General features: G+C 44.9%; 1 protein-coding gene across 4 annotated transcripts in view; it reads right to left on the bottom strand.

The window, feature by feature from the left end:
• Positions 1-20334, bottom strand: part of rarga (retinoic acid receptor gamma a) — a 50641-nt gene that overhangs the window by 7913 nt on the left and 22394 nt on the right. For 3 of the 4 annotated variants that reach the window (XM_042491321.1, XM_042491322.1, XM_042491320.1), the window contains one exon: positions 64-212. In XM_042491321.1, the coding sequence (XP_042347255.1) occupies positions 64-212 (149 nt within the window). Of the gene's footprint in view, positions 1-63; positions 213-16096; positions 16612-20334 lie in introns of those variants that run through there. The other variant, XM_042491323.1, reaches the window with a different exon arrangement.

Below are 20334 nucleotides of genomic sequence, written 5' to 3'. Positions count from 1 at the left end.
TTTCTAAATGTACGTGAAAGATGCAGACAAAGCAGAGCTCAAAAGGCTCTGGCAGGTTCTTACCTTGCAGCCCTCGCAGGAGCTGACCCCGTAGTGATACCCTGAGGACTTGTCCTGGCACACAAAGCAGGGCTTGTAGACACGAGGTGGGGGAGGTGGAGACGGAGAACTGGGTACCATCTCCTCTGAGCTGGTGCTCTGGGTCTCCACCGCTATGGAGAAGAAAGAAAAAAAAAAAAGACAGCGAAGTATGTGAGCACTTGATCTGTCACAAAGCATTGTCTGACGGCTAGCCTGAAATGTCAAACATGCGCTTGTCAATACACACAGAAAATCATCGAGTGACTGCATTCAAACATGATGTGACAGTTGACAACTTTTTCCTTTTCCATTTGATTTGCGAGGCCAGCGAGAGATGCTGAGTAACGGTTATGTTCACTTGGCCTGGAGGTGGATTAAGATATCACATTTTCCTTTTTAGCTTGTCTCTCCACGGGACAGAATTGATAAGATAAGAGAGAGAAAGAGAAATAGAGCGTAAACTACAGGCTACAGTTATATTTTTTCCAGGCACCAATTACCACCCTAAGGGGCAGCACTGAGGTGCATGTGTGAGGTGATTATTGTTTTGTATGCACGCTGAAAAACAAAGGAGGGATGACTGTCTGACAGCGAAGACAAAACTGTTTTTTACTGTGCTAGTGATCGACAGCTTGTCTGATAAGACCAAGTAGCAGAGTGAGCTGCTGCAGCCAAGACTTAAAGCTGGCTCTTCCTCATTCCACAGACTGACAACAGCTCATGATGACATCTTGCACGCACAGAGTAGACACCTGTCAAACATACATGCGTGCAAAGCTCTCCTTCTACCTCTCAAACTCAGCTGTGATGTCAGCGCCACCTACATACTTGCCATGGTACATTAAACCTCGCTATATTCCAAAGAGGAACACATTCAGGCTCTTTTGAATGTCCAAGTGTGCAGCGTATGGATTCCATACTTCCCCTGAGTAACATAAGCTGCGCCGCACACATAGGACCAGACCCCCGTCACACATGCTCGCCTGCACAAACTCACAGACACACATGTTGCTTGGGGGAAGTATGGAATCCATACGCCACACACTTGAACGTCCACTTACCCAGCAGCACCTCTTTCAACTTTCACCCTTAGTTACCCTCAAACTTCACCCCCAGCCCCCCATCTCTGCATCCCACCACCCCCTGACACACAAACCCTATTTTTCTCTTGTTTCCTGGCCCTAAATTCCTCAGTGCAGCCCTGCCAGGTTTTAATAGAGGCCTAGGCTCGTAAGGCGGCCTATAAAGGCGGTCCCATGGCTGGACTGGAGGCCCCAGCCCGGCTGGCCTACACTTTATTGGGACTCGGTCACCTTGGGCAGCTATTCACACCACCAGCTGTAGCTCCCAGCCCGTAAAAAAAGCCAATCATAAAATAAAAAACAGGGAGGCTCTAAAATTCTAACTTTTACTGCCCCCACCTCCCCCCAGCACCTTCAATGGAAAGCACAGAGGGCTAGCCTAAACTTAACCTACAACCCCCCTCCTCCCCTCTCTCACACCCAAGGCTGAAGCAAAAACCACCAGCTTGGCTTTTTACAAGAGAGGGGAGACTTCAAAAAGAAGAAAAAAGGGGGCATAAAAAGAGGAATTTGATAAAAAACAGAGAAAGGGGCCGAAGGGGGAAAGGGGGAGGAGAGGACACAGTTGCTCCTGAGGGCAAGTCTTGTTCAAGACCAAGCTGACCATTACTACCACTTCTCCTACAGCTGCCCAGCTACCACCTCATTAATGATAGTAACAGAAATATGTCAGACATTTTTCATTTGTTGCCTGCTGCTCAAACATCTGTTTTTCATATGCATTTTTATATTTGCCTATTCAGAATCCACATTCAAATTCCTCCTTTGAAAGCTGTACTTTGCTGGAGGCAAAGATGTTTTCCATTAGTTTTAAGAGCGATCCCAAAGCCAAATGTGCAAATCAATCTAAAACCTGAAGTTTACACCCGCTGAATGTTTCTACAGCAGTTCTCATATCTCCCTGGCCAGAATGTAACAAAGCAGCAGGGTCACTGGGAGAGCAGAAACCCTCTGAACGTGCCATGAACCTCTGTGTTTATGCAATAATAACAGCAGCAAATGAGGCTCCGGACCAAGCGCTGACAACCCCTTAGAAAAGGACAAACCATATGTGGCGTCAAGTAACGAACACTGACTGACACTGTCTAAATGGAGGAAGAAAGCAAGCCAAGAGAGAAAGGCCATCCTGGAGAAAACTCGGACGGCGGTGAGAGAAAAAATACATCAGGCTCCGTCAACACGTTGAACCTGGTTCCTGCCAGAGAACATGACTCCTGTACCCGCCTCCCAGACCTCGCCTCATTCAGCCCACTCCATCCAAATCCCCGCACCACTTACCCCAGGGCGCCACAGTGAGAGGGCCCATTCAGGCAGCCGCCCTGAGCCCCTTTCCCCAGTCTCCTCAACTCAGCTCATCACTGTTTAGAAAACAAAGCCCTGTGAAATGAGAGGCCCTCCTTATCAGCGCTCCGAAGCCTGGGGCACCATTTGCATGACAATCCGCCGGCCAAGGCCTGTGAGCCGATGATGGACGGATGAGATGAGAGGAGTGGGATAGGTGGGTGGCTGCTGTTGTTGGGGGGGAGGAGAAGAGGATGAGAAACGGAGGGATAGTTGAGTTACCAGTAGCCACTGTTCGTTTCCTGCTAAGTATCAGTTTACTCCCTAATCCCTTCTCTCAGTGTTCTCTGTGCACAAGTGGCCCAGCTGCACTGACCAGGCCTAATCCCCACAGATACTATTCAATGGCTACACACACACAAACACACACACACACACACACACACGCACACAGGAGGATAATATTCACTGGCTGTAAACTAGCAAACACACACAACAATCCCCCTGCACATTACACTAAAGTGCTTCAGCGTGAGCGGGATGTGCCATACATCATTTTCCACAACCTCATTAGATGTGAAATGTAACTGACAGAAATAGCTGCGTGGCTGAAGGTGACTTCAACTAGGTCAATTAGGTGACTTCAACTAGGTCAATTACATTAAATTCTAGGTCTCGGCCCAGTCAACTGGGCCAATTGACGTCCCTTTAGATTTAACAGAAACAATAGAAGAGAAAGAGAACGAATAGGAAGAGATGATTAAGAAAAACTCTCTGGTAATGCTGAAGCTGCCTGTTGTCCACTCGACTGGAAAGGGGAGTGTTTCTAATGTATGTCAGCAAAGGCCATGACTATGCATCTCGTGTTTTGTGTTGCAACACACTCTTTTTAACTGAGCAGCATATGACATTCTGGCAGGGTAACAAGTATTCTTTCACAATAGGCCTGCAGATTTTGTCTACGTGACTTGTTGGTGTGATTGAATCTTCCGTGGGACGCTGTTCCAGAAGTCTAGTCTTGGCATGTGAGAGCGAATGCACAGGCTGTGCGAGGACAGCGTGCATACAGTAACAGGACAGCGCACGAATTCTGTGTTTATGTTGTTCGCCAGCCCACTCACTGTAGCCTCTATTTGATTTGCAAATGCAGGATCGTTTGTAACTGTACACGAGTAAGCTCCACTGTTCCCCAGTAATATATTCTCTGTGTAAGAGAGCTCTAGGAAGCAGTGAGAGAGAATATGAAGGACATATTATCTATACAAATTCCTCTGGATAATAATAATAATAATAAAAATAATAGTAGTAATTATTATTATTATAATAATAATAATAATAGCATCAGGAGGATTTTTTTAATGAATCTGTTACTGGCCAAAAGAATTGTTTCTCTCTCATGGAAAAATGTTGGTAAGGCGAGTACCTTTCTAAACTACAACTCTGCCCTTGGAAAAAATGACATTTGCTATCAGGGGTAATAAATCACTTTTCAACATTTAGGGTCCCTTCATATGTTATCTAGAGAGGACAGACCTGGCCCACATGATAGAGGCACTGGGGGATTTCCCATGATTTAGCCTCTGCATAAATCTGTCTTAATATAAGACATACTTTTTTTTGTATTTAATTGATTTAATTTCATTCCCCCTTTTTTAAAAATGTTTTCATTTATTTTTATTATTTATTTATTAGGGCTGTCTGTGCTAATGTGTTAATCATTATGTGATTTTTTTTTTTTTTTTAAATCACATTAAAGAGGCTGTACCGGGTTTAAAAGGGGCTGAATAATCCTACAAATTTAGGCTAAAACCTGTGAATGGAGAAACTCCACAGTCATTCTACAGGGATCCCTTGACCTCTGACCTCAAAATATCTGAATGAAAATTGATTCTATGCAGAAGTCTCCCCTTTACAGACATGCCCACTTAATGCTAGTCCCATGCATTTTTTTTGCTGTCACTGGATTCCTCATCAGGACAATCTAAGAATTGCTTTACCTTGTTAATATGGACCTCATTACTGTTTTGAAATGCAAAATAATAGAATTGAAAACATGCAATAAATCCCAATGAACTTTTGAAATTCTGCGATTCATCATTGAAAAAACTAATAATTTGACAGCCCTATTATTAACTCTTTTTACGGCGGCGGCGAGGTTGGATTATGCATATGTTAAATCTTTAGTCATTGTTCTGAGATTTTGTTCATTTGTCCAGTTTTTGGTTTTTCTTTCCCTGCTTGTGTATTTGTGCATTCATATATACATATACTGATGCTGTGCATGTACTTGTTTATTGCTGCTAAAATCAATGAAGACATTGTTGGAAAAAAATATTCTCCTGTGTGTGTGTGTTTTTTCTGTTTGTGTTTAACTGCAAGCATGGGCATGTGGGGCCTTTGTCTCCGTCTCTACCTTCATTAAACAGCCTGTAAAGCTTGCGTGTTCCTGTCGAATGCACTGGGCAGTAAAAGAGTGTGTGAGACTTGGAGGCAGTGTGTGAGAGAGAAAGAGAGGGGCACACAGTAGGGCTCACTGTGAAAAAGAGGGGTGGGCACTGGGCAGACAGCAGTGGCAGAAGGGGAGCAGATTGAGAGAGGATGGTGAACAGTGGGCTGGAAGACTTGCTGGCACACTCGGTGGGGCCTTTGTGGGTGCCCTTGGCCCTCTACCCCACGACAGAGGCTACAGCGCCACAGGGTGCTCGCTGAGTGACCAGCTGAAGGGTTTCTGTGAAGAGCTAGGCTTCGTGAAAGAGGAAAAGAAAGTACCACACCCTTGTCAGCCGTGCCAGCATGTTTAACTCTCCTTCTCTGTTTCTCTGCCCACGTCTTCCTGCCATCCCTCTGAGGCTTCAAGGTCCCACACAACAGGCCCATTTCCTTCCTCTTGTCAGTACCAGTCTTTCCGGAGGATCTCCGTCACTGCTTTTGTAGCCACCTCTCCCTTGCTGCTACACCTTCTTACATTTCCCACAGGTTGAATAATACTGCTGCGCTGTTCAAGCTCGGCTGCACACAGTTGAGTCACCTGTGAGCTTTTAGGTGGGAGGTCTATGGAGTCTCTATTGTGTTGAGTTACACAAGCACTCACAATGTAACCTGCTTGCAACTGAGAAAGGAACAGTTTATATGGTGGGGAAGTCAAAAGCTGGGAGGAAGGAGGGAGGAATGTGTGCGTGTTGACAAGGAGGAGAGAGAGGCTTTCATTAAAGGTGCTGAGCAGTAGCAACGCCTTTCAACAGCTGTCAGAAAGCTCATTACCTGGGCTCCTACAGACACACACACATGCCTGTAAAGAGGCCCCGCTAAGCTGTCTTTTAAAACAAGGTCTATGATAAAACTGGGCTGCCGACCAGGAGATGGCTCAGGTTCGAGCGGTGAAAACACCCCAAGCTCGCCAAAAGTAGTGAGAAACCAGACATTAACACACACACACACACACACACCCCCCTCTCCAGGAATTTACACCCTTCTGTCAGAACCAGCAGAAAGTCATGAAACACAGAGAGAAACAGACACATGTGTGAATGCACATGATGCTCACATATGATCTGCGACCAGACGGAGGTGTGGAGCAGAACGTTTTAGCATATGTTAGCTGCCATAAGTGCTAATGACAAAACTTTTGAGACAACATGGTCGCACAGACTGCTGCCAACACACACACACACACACACACACACACTCCAGTTCACACTTCTTTGTCTTTTGCTCCCCCGAAGAAAGCGTACAGAGCAGGAAAGGCGGCAGGTGGGATAAGCCTGTATCCTCAGGGCACATTTTAAAAAGTGGAATTACCCTTGCAGTCTGGTGGTGCTCTCAAAACACCCTTTCTTCTTTACAGCACCTCATAAAGGGCCTTTTGATATTTTCTTGATGGAGTCGGCCAAGCCAACATTTGGCAGCAAGCCCCCCCACCCCCCACCCTCTTCCTGCACCACACAACCCTGTCAAGAAACACACAAGTTGGCTTCAAACAAACTTGCACACCAAGTTGCCTGTCCCCCATGAACCCAGCAAAAAAAGAAGTTTCCTTCAAATGTCCTTGAACAAAACCTGAGGAAGGAGGTATTAAAAAGCAAGGGGGAAATTAAAGGAAACATACTTTCAATGAAAGGATTTAAGTCAGTGGCCTTTTATGGCAAGTGCAGGAAAAAGCAGACAGTCAAGTGCAGATCTGTGGAAAAAATGTGCCCCCTCATCCCTGCGGTGAGCTCCAGCTGACTCTTCATCTGCCCAACAGAAGACAGAGAGGAACACACGCTCTCCTCCGGTGACTGCAGAGTGAACCCAAACCTGGCAATGCGGTGCAGGCCGGGGCCATTGATCATGTCAGGAAGACAGGACAACTCACGGGCAGGCGAGGAAGCAGACAGCGAGCGGAGGCAGGCAGACGGGCGAGGTGAGGAGAGAAGAGAGGAGAGTCATCGAGGCAAAGCTCCGAGTCCTTTGATCCTCAGGTTGTTTCTCATCCTCCCAGACTTCCTCTCACCATCTGTAGCCCTGGCTCTCACCTGTCTGTCTCTGGCAAGGCCACTCACGCTCGTTCAATTGCTATTGCTTCCTCCCAACAACAATAGAAACCTACAAAAGTAGAAGTAGCCTGTCCCCGGCTGCAGCCTCGCTCTGTCAGAGGAAGTGAGGGGAAAGGAGGATAATGTAAACAACAACAGTAGTATTCACTCCAGCTCATTGGGGAAGCACCGCAGACCAAAACGTGCAAACGCAAACCTCTTATTGGACGGAAAAAGCACACCCACAAGTAGTAGCACATAGTTCAATCCCACTCAATATGTAAATGTGTGTACCCATGCGTCTGCACACACTACCCGAAGTATTTCCTTTTGCGTTTTTCCTCAGCCTTATATCTATCTGACATCTCAATTTAATGATGTGCATTTGCATCTTGGGTTTTCCTCCATCTGTTCACTTATAAAGAACTGGAAAGACATAATGATAGAGACAAAAACAGTGTCAGACACTGAAAGTAAGATAAACAGATCGGCAGTGAGAGCGCAGCCAGAATTGTGGCTTCCTGATGTCTAAGTGATTTGCAGTTCAAGTGTATGTGGTGATTTTTGAGCCACTGGCATGAAGTCCCCTCAAACTGGCACAATTACTCACAGTCATATCAGATGTAGAAGTCTCTCTGAGAAACTTCTGCTTTGAGTGGCTCTGTGGAGCAATGATGCATATCAGAGTTTTTCACTTTTGCTTGGCAACCAACCGCCAACAGGTTGCCCAACTCTGTGTCTGGGCGGAGGCTGTCAGAGCACTGACAAGAAATTCAGACTGGGGCCACAGTGATTCACTTCCTTAGCCGTCTCTCGATGTGTTGGAAGTCCCATGTTAATATGGGGCAATAACGTCACATTTTGACATTTAAACTATAACCACTCAGAGAACACGAAAACGTCACTGACAAGGAGAGCAATGCCCATTCAGTCAGTTCCCATAACAGAAGTGCACCCTGAGCTCATTCAGCATTCCTGAACACGGCATAAATCATCCCAAGCAGCCCTGAACTCCTTTGCTGGATCGCTTCCTGTCTAACTGGCTGTCTGTCTGGCGGGCTGGTTTTCTCTCAGTGTTTTCTGGCAAATGTGAAAGGTGCTCAAACAGCGGAGCAGGAGCTGATAAATCCAGGCCTACTGACAGGATGACCACAACGGGCTCTCGTTCAATCACAAGTCACGCTACAGTGAAGACATGGACATATTCTAGTTTGTAGTCATTGCAGAGCATGTGTTCTTATTTCTGTGTCCATGCATACCTGCTGCTCGTGAGCGTGTGTCATGTGTGTAAGTGAGAATGCACTTCTTGTGTCAGATTCAGAGCGAGACATTTCCTGCAGGGACCCACTGAAGCAGTGAGTGTGTTTACACACACTCCAGTTACCTGGTAATTGTCGGTTTTCTACAGTGGCCTGATTTTTTTTCTCTATAAAAAAAACTGATATAAAGAGTATAACAGAGGTTTCACATGTGTGCATGACAAAGAGCCAGCACAGGGAATGTGTCACTGCGAACGTAATGCAGTGTGATGACAGGAAAGGTCATTACTGTAATTGTGCATCCGTGTATCCAAAATAAATACATCCAAAATCTGACTGAAACAGAAACAGAAACTAGGGTAAATAAAAAGTTACCACAGCTGTTAAGTATACTGTAGAATTCTGACACATGGCTACACAGTAAAACTGTGTGGTCTTGGATCAAAAGTATGACAGTAGGTTGGACAGACATCTGATCAGTTAACAGCTGTATGTTAAGTTTTCAAGATGTGGACACACATTCCCGTTTTGAGTCTTAACCTGATTTCTTCAGATAACCTGGTTTTATGTGCACATGTAAACATCAGATGTTTTCAGAGCAGAAGAACTTTTTCATAGTTCCAAGAACCCCCCTTTGTTGTGTTCGCACCACAAAAGCTAGGATCAATCATAGCTTTTATTTCAGTGTACAGTGATTGGTCCAGATTGGTCAAAAACAGGCAATGCGGCACCAGCATCCGCTATTTTTAAAAACATGTTAGCCATATAAATAACAGATAACACAAACAGAAGCTCAAAACAAAAACAAAATCAATGGTGAAAACATGAACAAATGGATCGACAGTGTAGTTCAGGCTGTACTTTACGCAATTTTTACTTGTCAAAGCAAAAGTGACCTTGCAACCATCCAGTACTTTAGCGTTCTTATTGGCAGTGCAAATGCACACCGAAAAAAAGAAAAAGCCCTTGAAGTTATGTAGTTCTTGGTGGAGCTCCCCTGTGTGCAGTTTCTCTCAGGGATTCCCCAGAACTGCTCTGTCCTCCTAAAGTGAGTGAGTAAGCACAAACTTACACACACATACACAAAGAGGCATCTTTGAGGTTCTCCCTAGGCTGGGCGATATTAAAAAAATCAAATACCTCAATGTCCATATTGCGACAATACTGAAGAATTGAGTATTTTTGCTTTCACAAACTATATACAGTGAGATTTTTTGATGAATAATCATCAGTAATATTGATATAATGACTAAATGGGGAAAAGCAATTAATGGAACAGTCTGGTGAGCTCAGAAAATTAAGTGAGTTTACTGTAACGCAGCCTTTAAAAAAGTCCAAAACTGTCTGCTAAGCGTACAATAATGGGTTTGTTAGTTCACACACACACACACACACACACACACACACATGCACACCCCTGGACCCCTCCAACGATCACACAAACAAAATATACACGCAAATAAATGAAGTAATGCAGTAGTAGTAGTATATACAAATGAACTCATACACCATTTCCAAAAGAGTGGTCATGGCAGTTGCACACATACACATTGGCAGAATTTGACTAATGTCCAAGTGAAAACAACGCCAGCAGGCCGTCCATCCCTCCCTCCCTCCCTCGGCCAACTTCTCTTCCATCACTCTCCACCCCTGAGTCCAGATAATAGCTGTACTACACCAGCCGCCCACCACTCCCTGCCAAACACTGTCGGCTGCGTAAACACAGCCCATTCACACATACACAGAGGGAGGACAGTCGGGCTCGTCTGGGTTCCTAGTCTCAGCTTGGCTGTCCGAGCCCTCCGCTTCTCATAACAGTGAGCCCCTAGCAACGCTCGAGCCAAGCCGTCAGTCAATAACATGGTGGTAACAGAACTGCTATCCTCACACTCAGCTCACACATGGCTCTGAGCTGACACACTCCTATATACTGTATACTATATACACAAACACACACGAGCGCAACAGTACATAGCGTGCCCTCTAGCGAAATAAACTCTCACAGGTGCATACATGAGTACAGCACATACACAGAAACGTCAAGGTGCACAAACGTACACACACACACACACTGCCTGCCAGTTGCCCACGCCTTTGTACGAGGGAAAATGTGCCTGGCAGGCAAAGAGCTGTTCTCAGTAAACAGCTACAATAGCAGCAGCCAGACATGGGTGTTAGGGTGGGCAGCCGCAATACCTCGGTGACCAGCAAACTATTGTGAAAGGACTTACAAAAGTCCACATTTTATACTCTGCTGATACAAAGGGGCAAACTGTTAGCCCATTCGCCTCATAACAGCCTCTTCTGTCAGGCTGCGCTCCACAGTTCTGCAGCCGAACGAGACTCCTTGGCATAAGCACTCTTGTGCAACACCTCTAGAAAATGTCAGGAAGATGGACATAAAGTCCGAGGTGACAGATTTGGCCTCCACATGATGGTTGATGAGTTTTATTTACAGTGGTGTGACTGACGCTGCTGTGGGGCTATAAACTGCTATTAGAGCAGAGCTGGATTCCAGTACAGGCCTGTGGAATCCAGCCTGGCACATTGTCTGTCTCTGCATTTGACACAGCAGTCTGGGTGCAGAAACGCCAGCCGAACAAGCACGTAAACACTGCATACATTGACATATAGTAGTTCACATATAGACTTGACACACGCAAGCACGGGGCTGACATGCTCATATTTATGCATAAGCGAAAAACCGCACATGAAAAGGGGGCTTGTGGAAATAACTTTAAGCAACTGCAGGGATTCAATCTGTTTATTTATAGGTGGCACTGCCTATTAATGGGCTCGGCTATTACTGCAGGGCTGAGGCGGATCTGTTAGCAAGGTGGTGTGATACTGCAACACAAGTCGTCCTTATACTGAATATGGCTTCATGCTGTGAAAAGGTTTCCATGTAGTAATGCAATTTAATAGAGTAAATTTCATATAGACCTAACTATTATGTGGTTAGAATTCACTTAAATTATATTTAATATGATAGTTTCAGATTCAATTTATGTCATTGCAATATGCAAGTGTGAATACAGCAAAATGAGTTTTGCAGCTGCAGAGTATTATTAAGACATCTAGACTTGGTCTGATGCCAATACCAGCATTCGAAATGCCTCCAAAACAGCCTAAAATGCTGGATCATGTATCAGCAAATATGTCTGTCTATACGTCTAATAACAGGTCATTTATTAATAAACTTTAAAGTAGTATCCCACCTGGATAAAATACCAGTTTTCCTGGGAATCAGTCCTTCTTCACTGATCTAAAATAGAAGCCTAAATTGCAAATTGCACTGTGTAGCCATGAACAACTACTGTTATCTAAAGCAGCAAGATTTCAGTAAATAGTGCAGCCATTTGCAGATTGTCAGCAATTTGGCAATACTTGACTCTGGATAAAAGAAAGTTTCAAGGCACTGATTCTCTTTATGTATTTGTTGATGTTTTAGTGCCCTGACACACCAAGCCAAACGCTGGCCGTCAGTCAATATTGCACCATCAGTAAGAGTCTATCACCTTAGTTTTTGTGAGTCATTTTTTTCAGCTGATTCAGCATGTTGAATCAGAGACAGCCGAACCCATCGGTCAGGGAAATCACTCTGGCTCCACTCAGCGCACGATAAAAGAAACAGAAGCAAGGAGAGTAAAGAGAGGACTAAAGTCAAGAGGGAGTGACATCAAAATAAACTTGTTATATCAGGTAAAAATATGTTTTGTTCTTTCAACATCGGATTGTTTTGATGATGTACTAACTGGCTAACTAGCATTAAAGACAGTCTTCCAATTTCCCTTTTTGAATGACAATTACAAACTATCACCATCTGCTGGTATGGAGGAACATTTCCTTTCACTCAGGCGCAGAACGTACATGCTGGTTGGCCTTCGCCTGTAGTCTTTCTGGTGTGTTCATGTGCAACTTTTTGTCTGAGACACAAGCAACAGCTTTCATCGCTGCAAGTCCATTGATGTTGGTATGACGATGATGATTTCACTTTCATACAAAGTTAGTAGTATACAGTGGTTAATTTAAAAAGAAAAATCTTTTTATGCAGTGTAAGTTCAGGTATCAGCATCGGGAAGAAAAAAATGGTATTGCAACATGTCTGCTGACATACCAAAGGTATATCCACATGCATACCTACATATCAGCCTACACACACACACACACACATGCACACACTTACAAATACTTAGTCATGTGCCTTTTCCCAGAGAGCAGCTTAGTGAAATACAGGCTCTCCACTAACTGCACTCTAAAATTAGGTGCTTTTCCGATAACAGTTTGGGATTACAGAACAGAAAAGGTTACTCTTGTGCTTCAGTGTTTTGTACATTTCACTTTGAACTGATTTTCTACTTCAAACAGCTCATTTAGCTGCACTGGCATAATTGTTTTCAGACACAAGTGAAGGTCCTTCCCTCGGTCATATCAATTACGACTCAGTGACCTTGGACCAGCTGACAACTTAAGCCTTTTAACTTCAGCACATTCATTTGACATTATCTGGAAAGGATCAACAAGGTTTATGTATATATAACAGCACTGACACGTCCTCATTAGATCTGCAACCATGGCACTATAACTCTCCTTCACTCTCCCTCTCTCAAACACACACACACACACACACACACACACACACCACCCCCCTGACCAAGATACCACTATCTATTCCCAGTCCTGCCCCCTCAGGCATTCTAATCTTTTAATTGAATCTTTTGTAATTATAATGAAATAACTGCGGACTTCCATCAGGGAGAAAATGATCGGGGGCCAGAATGTGCCAGCGGTCACAGGAAGCTCTTATTTCTCTGCCATTGCTGCCGAGATATACCCCCATTTCAATTAGCTCCTCAATTCACATTTGAACAGCACATTAAGGGAAAACAAAGAGACGTGTGTGCCTGTGCATGTGTGTGATTACACACGCGGTGACGGATCGCTCTAGCAATCCGTTACTACCGTGTCACTCTCTTGTATGTATCGCCGGCGAGCATCACGATTGATATCACAAACAGTGTTCAAAAAAGATTCAAGCTACGGGGAGTGTTTTGGTGAGAAAAACACACTTCCCCTTCTTCTGACCCTGGAGAACTGCTAAGCGTAATTGCCTCATTCTTCTAAGCAAATGAACATTGACAGAGAGGGGATCGGTCTGCATAGGCTCTCTCAAATGGCTTCCCTGGCAGTTGACTAATTCAGTTCTCATTGACGTATGACTAAATCAGTGTCCATTATCCTTATGCGCAGGGCAGCTCAGATGTAGTACCAGCTCCGTGGTATAAGGCACTTAAGAGCATTACAAGCCAAGCTGGTTGAAAGGGTCGCCTTTTCAGCAAGCTGACAAGGCCGCCACACATGGTGTAGATCTGACATTGGCCAGGCCGTAGCCTCTCACTAACCTCTGACATTGAGGTCTCCCACTGGCGAACAGAAAAAACAGGAAAACTGACCACACACTTTTAAGTCCTCTGACTGTCCCGGGCTAGTGGCCAACAACAGTGACACTTATCACCGCTGGAGATTTACTGCCAACACAATAGGATATAGTCATTTAGGGTGAGATTTAAGGGGGCAAACCTTTTTTTCAGATTGTCATACTAAACATTTAAAGATTTCTACCATTTTTTTACTTCAACTTGTACTTTTTCCCTACACTGTTTAACTCTTTGAAACCTGAGCTAACTTGTTTGGTTTTCTTTCAAAAACACGGAAAAAAGGCAATGAGCAACTTTTATTATTATTTTCAAGAAAGCTAGGGAAAAATAAATTTCAATAAATATATGAGGGAAAAACAATATTGTGATTATCTTAAATACATATTCAAAATGATTTTACATAATTATTATATTTTAAGTACTTTTGTCTTGTTTGCCTTATTTGTTTATATTTCTTTTTTTGTTTTGTTTTTTTCTTTTTACTAATTTGGGTTTTTTTGGTTTCTTTTTACTAATTTCTTGCTTGCTTTGGTGTCATTTCTTTCTTTTTTGCTCACCACGTTTTTTGTTTTTGAAAGTAATTTGCTAATATTTTAAGGGGTTTATTTATTTATTTATTTTAATTTTAGCTGATCACAGTAATTCATTGTTTAATAGCATGCCAAAGCCAGGTGACTCTCTTTATAAACCCAGTGTTTTTTTTGGTGCTCAGCGTGCGTGCTTGTGTGAGCGTGGCATTAGGAGCCAGACAGGTCCCTCTGTTGTGCAGCTGGGCCTGCTTAATGAGATATCAGACTCAAACATCAATTCATCAGCCTCATTGATGAGGACAATGAGGGGCAACTGCTTCAGCAAAGAGAGGCATTATATGGCTCCTTGTGTGGGGATAGGGCTGCCTTGTTTACAAAGGTTATTGGGCACAGAGGGCTTGAAACAGTACACCACACCGGCCTCCACTTTGCTCTGCTCTGCTAGCTTTCTTACCCTCAGGGCAGCTTCTCAGGAGTTTTTTTTTATCTCTTTGATTTTCTGGGACAAAGACCCCAAAAGAAAAATGTACTTCAGGAATCCGGAGGTCTGATTTTCAAATGTGTGCATGTGTGTGGGTTAAAAGGGGAGGCCATAGAGGCCTGATTGATTAAATAAACAAATCTCATCTTGTTATCATCAGGGCTCCCCTAGCTTTAAGCAGAGCAGGCTGGGCTGGCTGGAGTTCCCCCTGGCCTCGGCCTCCACTGACAGGGCATCTGTCTTCATTAAAGCTCAGCCAGTGTGCATGACAGCCACTGAAACGCTGGTGTCTTCACGATTAATGAAGACAGATGACTCCCCCCGAGAGGCAGTAAAAGGAACAAAAAGCAGGAGGATGAACAAACAGAAAAACACACACACACAAAAATTCAAAATTCACAAAGCATCCCAAAAACAAGAGCACGGTTCAACTGTTAATCCCGCCGCTCTATCTTCGCTTGTGTTTTTGATTGTTTTTCCACTGTCATATCTTGGCTCCCTCCACACTGCTCCCATACCATGCATACACACCCCCACTCCTTTTCCACTCTCACACGCTCTCTCACAGCAGTAGCGGCCCCCTGGAAGTGTATGGAAATGGACCCCAGTTTTGTCTGTCCAGAGAGAGGCCTGTTGTTAGAGTCAGAGCCTTGTCTGAAGTCACAGGCATGGAAAAATGAGACAGAGGAAGCGAGATGAAAGAAAGAATATCCCGCTTTTTTAGACTGTGTATGCATTCCACGTTTCTAATTTATTCATCCATTTATCCATTAAATAATTCATCTACTTATTAATTCATGGCTCGAGAGGAATATCATTATCCATCTCGTATCCAGAAGCGTAAACAAACCTCTGACCTATGAGGACAGCACAAAACTTCTGTAACATTAAGCAGGCTATATTCGTCAATAACCTTTCATCAGAACGTGTAATGTAAAACCACATTAAGAAATGGGCTAAACCAGTCTGCGTGCCCAAAAGCGTCAGTGTTTTCTCTTCCTGTCACACACCAGCCCTTTTCCTCTTTCTTTCATCTGTAGTTATACTCATAGTTTTGTTTTTCGTAGACAGCACCTGGCAAGGTCAAACCTCAGGTGGCTACACATTGTCACTGAAACTTGACTCCACGGGCTCAAACCCACAAGTCAAACATGGAGACACACACAAGTACACACAGACACACACAGTGCATATCATATCATAGCAGAGTTTCTCTCAGATGGCTGAGCAGCTCAAACTGGCTGTGGGCTGTGAGGGGGGAGAGGAGAGAGGAGGAGAGGAGACTGTCTGTCCCAGTCTTTTCCTGTGCTGCTCTCCAGCCCCTGACAGCAGCCCCCTTAGCCGAGCCCTGAGGGGTAAGCAAGTCGGCAATAAGAGACAGAGAGACATGACTGTGTCATAAAAGAAAATCCAAACAGGATGCCACTTACACTGAACACTGGCACTGCCCGTCCAAGCGAAGGGGTCCAGCCCCGCAAAGAAGGGGCTCGCCTTCCGCAGCATGCATGCACCGCGGCTGGTGACATCATAGAGCTGACGGGGGCCCATTCCCAGAGCCTCCATACAGTCGAACATGGCACCCCCCCGCCCAGGGCAAAAATCACTATGAGCTGCTCAGTCCTGCCTGCCTGCGTCCTGCCCCTGCGTCCACCGCTCACGTCACTCGCTGAAGCAGTGACAACAACAAACAGCAGCAGCAACAGCTAGCTGGATCTGCTACCTCTCTCCCTGCCTTCACTTATCTCTGGCTGTCACTCTCTCTCCGTTGCCCTTTCCTGCCGATGCTGGAGTTTCCCCTCTTTCCCTCTCAGCTGGAATGCAGATCTGGTTCCTGCCTGGCTGAGCTGAGCTGAGCTGAGCGTGACTCTGACTCTCTCCTCTCCCCCTGCCCTTGGGTGAGCTGCTCCCTGTCTGCTGTAACAGACCTAAATAACAGCCTCTCACAGCTCTCACTGAGCCCCAGACACGGCGGAGCGAACCAACTGCCTCGGCATGACGCTCTGAGAGGGGGTGGAGAGAGAGAGAGAATGCCAGAGAGGGAGGGCTGGAGAGAGGGACCCAGGAGGAGGCGGAGGAGGGGAGGAGGCGGGAGAGAGGGGGCCGGCCAGCAGAGCTTGCACTGGAGGAAGAACTGATCTGGTTAGAGGACAAAACTCTATTCCCATTCTTCTTTTGCTGTTTTGTCCGTGCTGCTTTTTTGTGTTTCATATTTCAGCCCAGAATGCAAACAAACAATCCCCCTCCCCTCGTGTCCCATTCAGATCTGGTCCCTGTCTCTGTCCTTCCATCGCACCTCCCCCAATTCCCCTGCAGTAAATATGAGCCCCCTCCCCTCCCTTCCCCGAGCCCCCGTCTCTAATCATAACCATATTAAAGTCCAGCCACTGGCCGGTTGAGTATGTGTGTGTGAGAAAGAGAGCCAGAGAGAGAGACAGAGAGAGAGAGAGAACATTGTGCTGTGGTTGAACCCAGAAACCAGATGCCAGGCTAAATCCCTCCCTCTGCTCTGTCTGTTTGAGGGAACAGAGGATGGGCAGTTCTTTCTGTCTCTCCCTCTGGAAGTGCTTTAACAGTGATGAATGAGGGCTGCCTTGCTCAATCCCCACCATGCATTTACACAGACAAATACCCCCAATACACAAACACACCATGTGCTGAACACACTTCTCACAGGTCCTCTTGACCTTGTGTGTGATTTAACTCTCAGCGTCCGAGGAAATGGACAGATGCAAGGATGCAGTTGTGCTATTTTAATACGTCAAACGCTATCTGAAAGCATTACAAAATTCTGCCTTTAAACATTTGGCCTCCTTCAACTGCTATCACTAAAATAATTCAATTTAAAAAACACAGTGCTGACCTCGCAGTGCCAGTAAATCAAAAGAAATCAATAGGCGGTCAATAAAAAGAAGTCTGTCACTGGTCCTAACTGTTGCTCTGCAGACAGATTGACTCTGCCTGGGCTAAAGCAAACAGCCTGATACAATGAGAGATATATGATAATAGAATGGCTTTAGTCTGCTTGCCCCGCACATTCATCTCCCCCCCTGTCAGGCCAGTACAAGTGGTACAGCCCAGCAGGCAAAAAAGACAACATTTCCTGTCAATCTGTGCTGCTGGCTACGCTCTCCATAAACACACAGTGCCCTCCCCTCCCTCCTCCTCCTCCTCCTCCTCGTCTGTCTCACACTTTTTCCTGTCTCGTGAAAGAAACCATGCTTTCGGGCTATTTTCAATGATTTCGATTAAAATGTTTATTGACCTAAAAGCTTTTCCTCCAGTTGAGATCTCTTGTTTATTTTTTTTGAGCTGGCACACTCAAGCAGTCATATATACACACACACACACACACACACACACACACGTGGCTCTTGCACACGCACGCACACGCACACACACACACACACACACAGAGACACACATTTAACAGCTCTTTTGTTGCATCAAACAATAAACAACATCAGTAGTTTTTATGTGTTTCTTCATACAGCTGTCGGGTCATAAAGAGGAAGCTTTATGACAGCAGAAATAGAACAGTGAGGCTAGATAACAAACTGTTATCTATCAAAGATGCCCCCGCTAACAGTTTGTTGTTAAAGCTGACTTTCTTTTTTTTCTACCTCTCCACCCATTTAAACAATGATTCAAAAGCAGAAAAAAGTCCTGATGCATTAGATGCATTTCAGATTAAATCATCACTGCCACGAGTCACATTTTTATGATTCACAAGCATTCTTCTCACACTCATCTTTCGACTGTTTCCTGTGTTGTTTTTTTTTCTTTTTTCTCGCTGTTCGTTTCAAACAGCATCCTGGAAACTAAAAAACTGGCGAATCCCCTGGTGTTTGAATGTTCTTTGTAACATCAGTGCTGTTTGCCAGGGCTGCTCTCTGGACCGGCAACACAATCGATTTATAATATCATGTGCTCACACTTGAAGCTCTTTTGTTTTTGGAGATTTATGGACCTTATCCGACGCTCTCCTGGTTTTGACATTTCTTTTTTACTGGTGTTTGAGACTATAATTCAGACCACTAACCCCAGGTTCTGCACTTATTGGCACACAGCGCTGTGAGCTGAGAGTCTTCCAGCGCTTCAGAGGGTTTTCGTGGAGTGAGTTTAGACATCTAATCTACACATACTCCATACTGTTGCTGACCCAGGCCGGTCCCTGCCTCCCCTCCCTCCTCCCCTTCCTTCCCCAGCCAGAGAGGTTGAACTCCAGAAGAAACCCCCACTGGGCCACTAACTTTCCCCCCAAACTTATCCTGCCCTCCCTCCTTCTCTCCCTCACTCTCTGGCTCACAAGTCTCTCCATCGCTCTCCTTAATTCCCCCCCCCCCCCCCCCCCCATCTGTTTCTGCAAATACTCTCCTCATTTCATCAAGTTCCCTATGGCCGTTTTTTCCTAACTGCATGATTTGTTTTACTTGAAAAAGTTCTCTGCTTTTGTTTCTGGGTTTGGAAATGTTTCATTTTCAGTGGCTGCCAACTTGCTGGTCATTCTCTGTGACTGCTGCTTTCCCTCACGTTTAATGACGCTGATTAGATCAGACTTTGACACATATTCAAAATATTTAAATGTTTCTTTTGTGATAGGATGTTTCATCTCTTTATCTGTACAGTAGACGTACAGGGGGCTGGGACGCTCAGTCAGCTGGTCGCAGACTGCTTATAGCTCCATGTGGGCCGGAGCCCAGGAAAACCAAGCTTTACTACTGTCTGACGCTCTGATGCCGATTACAGATAAGACGTATACAACACATTGTTGTCACTTCCTCTGTATACAGTTGTTCAGGTTACAGCCGAGCAGTCAACAACGCAGTGGTGTGTGAGGCAATAAAGACGGCTTGTTTTTAAAATGCCTATGCGCTAAATGCGGCATGGTGATTTTGAAAGGAATGCAGAGCTTTTTCATTGCTGATGTGAACATGTGTGCAGTGTGTGGACGTGCTGAAACAGATTGCCGGTGATGATAGAGACACTGAACACCAGTTCAGAGCGCCCTCCCACCGCAGCCAGGTTCAGGTTACTCAGAAACACACACAGAAATACACAGAAATTCTCAATAGTTTTTTTTTTTTTTTTTTAACACATAAAGGGATATGTATTTTGTATTATAACAACGTGGATGGTAAGTGTAAATGAACGGTGGAAAACTTCTCTCCATCTTAAAAGCACCCAGATCTTAATCTAGATGATTTTTGCTGGCTCTAGGGCTGCTGCTTGAACTACAGATTGTACTACCACATTCTCAAAAGAGAGAGCCGTCCCTATCACTCACTCAAAGTCAGACCAAACTGTAAAAGTCAGGAATGCTGATCAAATAGAAACAAAGTTTCTGTTACTGTATTGCCTATTTGTGGCCTAAAATGTCCTTAGGAAAATATTATAGTATACTTTAGGGCTGTAATATGAAAATTTGTCAACAGGAAGTGGGCATCATACTGTTTCCTGTATTGCAAAAACCAAGGCTGATAAAACAGATATCAAATGGCAGAACTATCAAATATGAACCAGGGGTGACCTCTAGCTCCCCTGGTAGAATTTGCACCCCATATAGGCTAAGTTCTTTGCAGTGTCTTGGGTTCGATTCCAACCTGCAGTCCTCTGCTGCATGTCATCCCCCTCTCGCTCCCACCTTTTCTGTCTAACCAACCCTCCTTCC

This window comes from Plectropomus leopardus, chromosome 8 (genome assembly GCF_008729295.1).
Source record: "Plectropomus leopardus isolate mb chromosome 8, YSFRI_Pleo_2.0, whole genome shotgun sequence".
NCBI classification, from domain to species: Eukaryota; Metazoa; Chordata; class Actinopteri; order Perciformes; family Serranidae; genus Plectropomus; species Plectropomus leopardus.
Note: the sequence above shows the minus strand (reverse complement) of the source record. Positions and strands in the feature narration are given on the sequence as shown.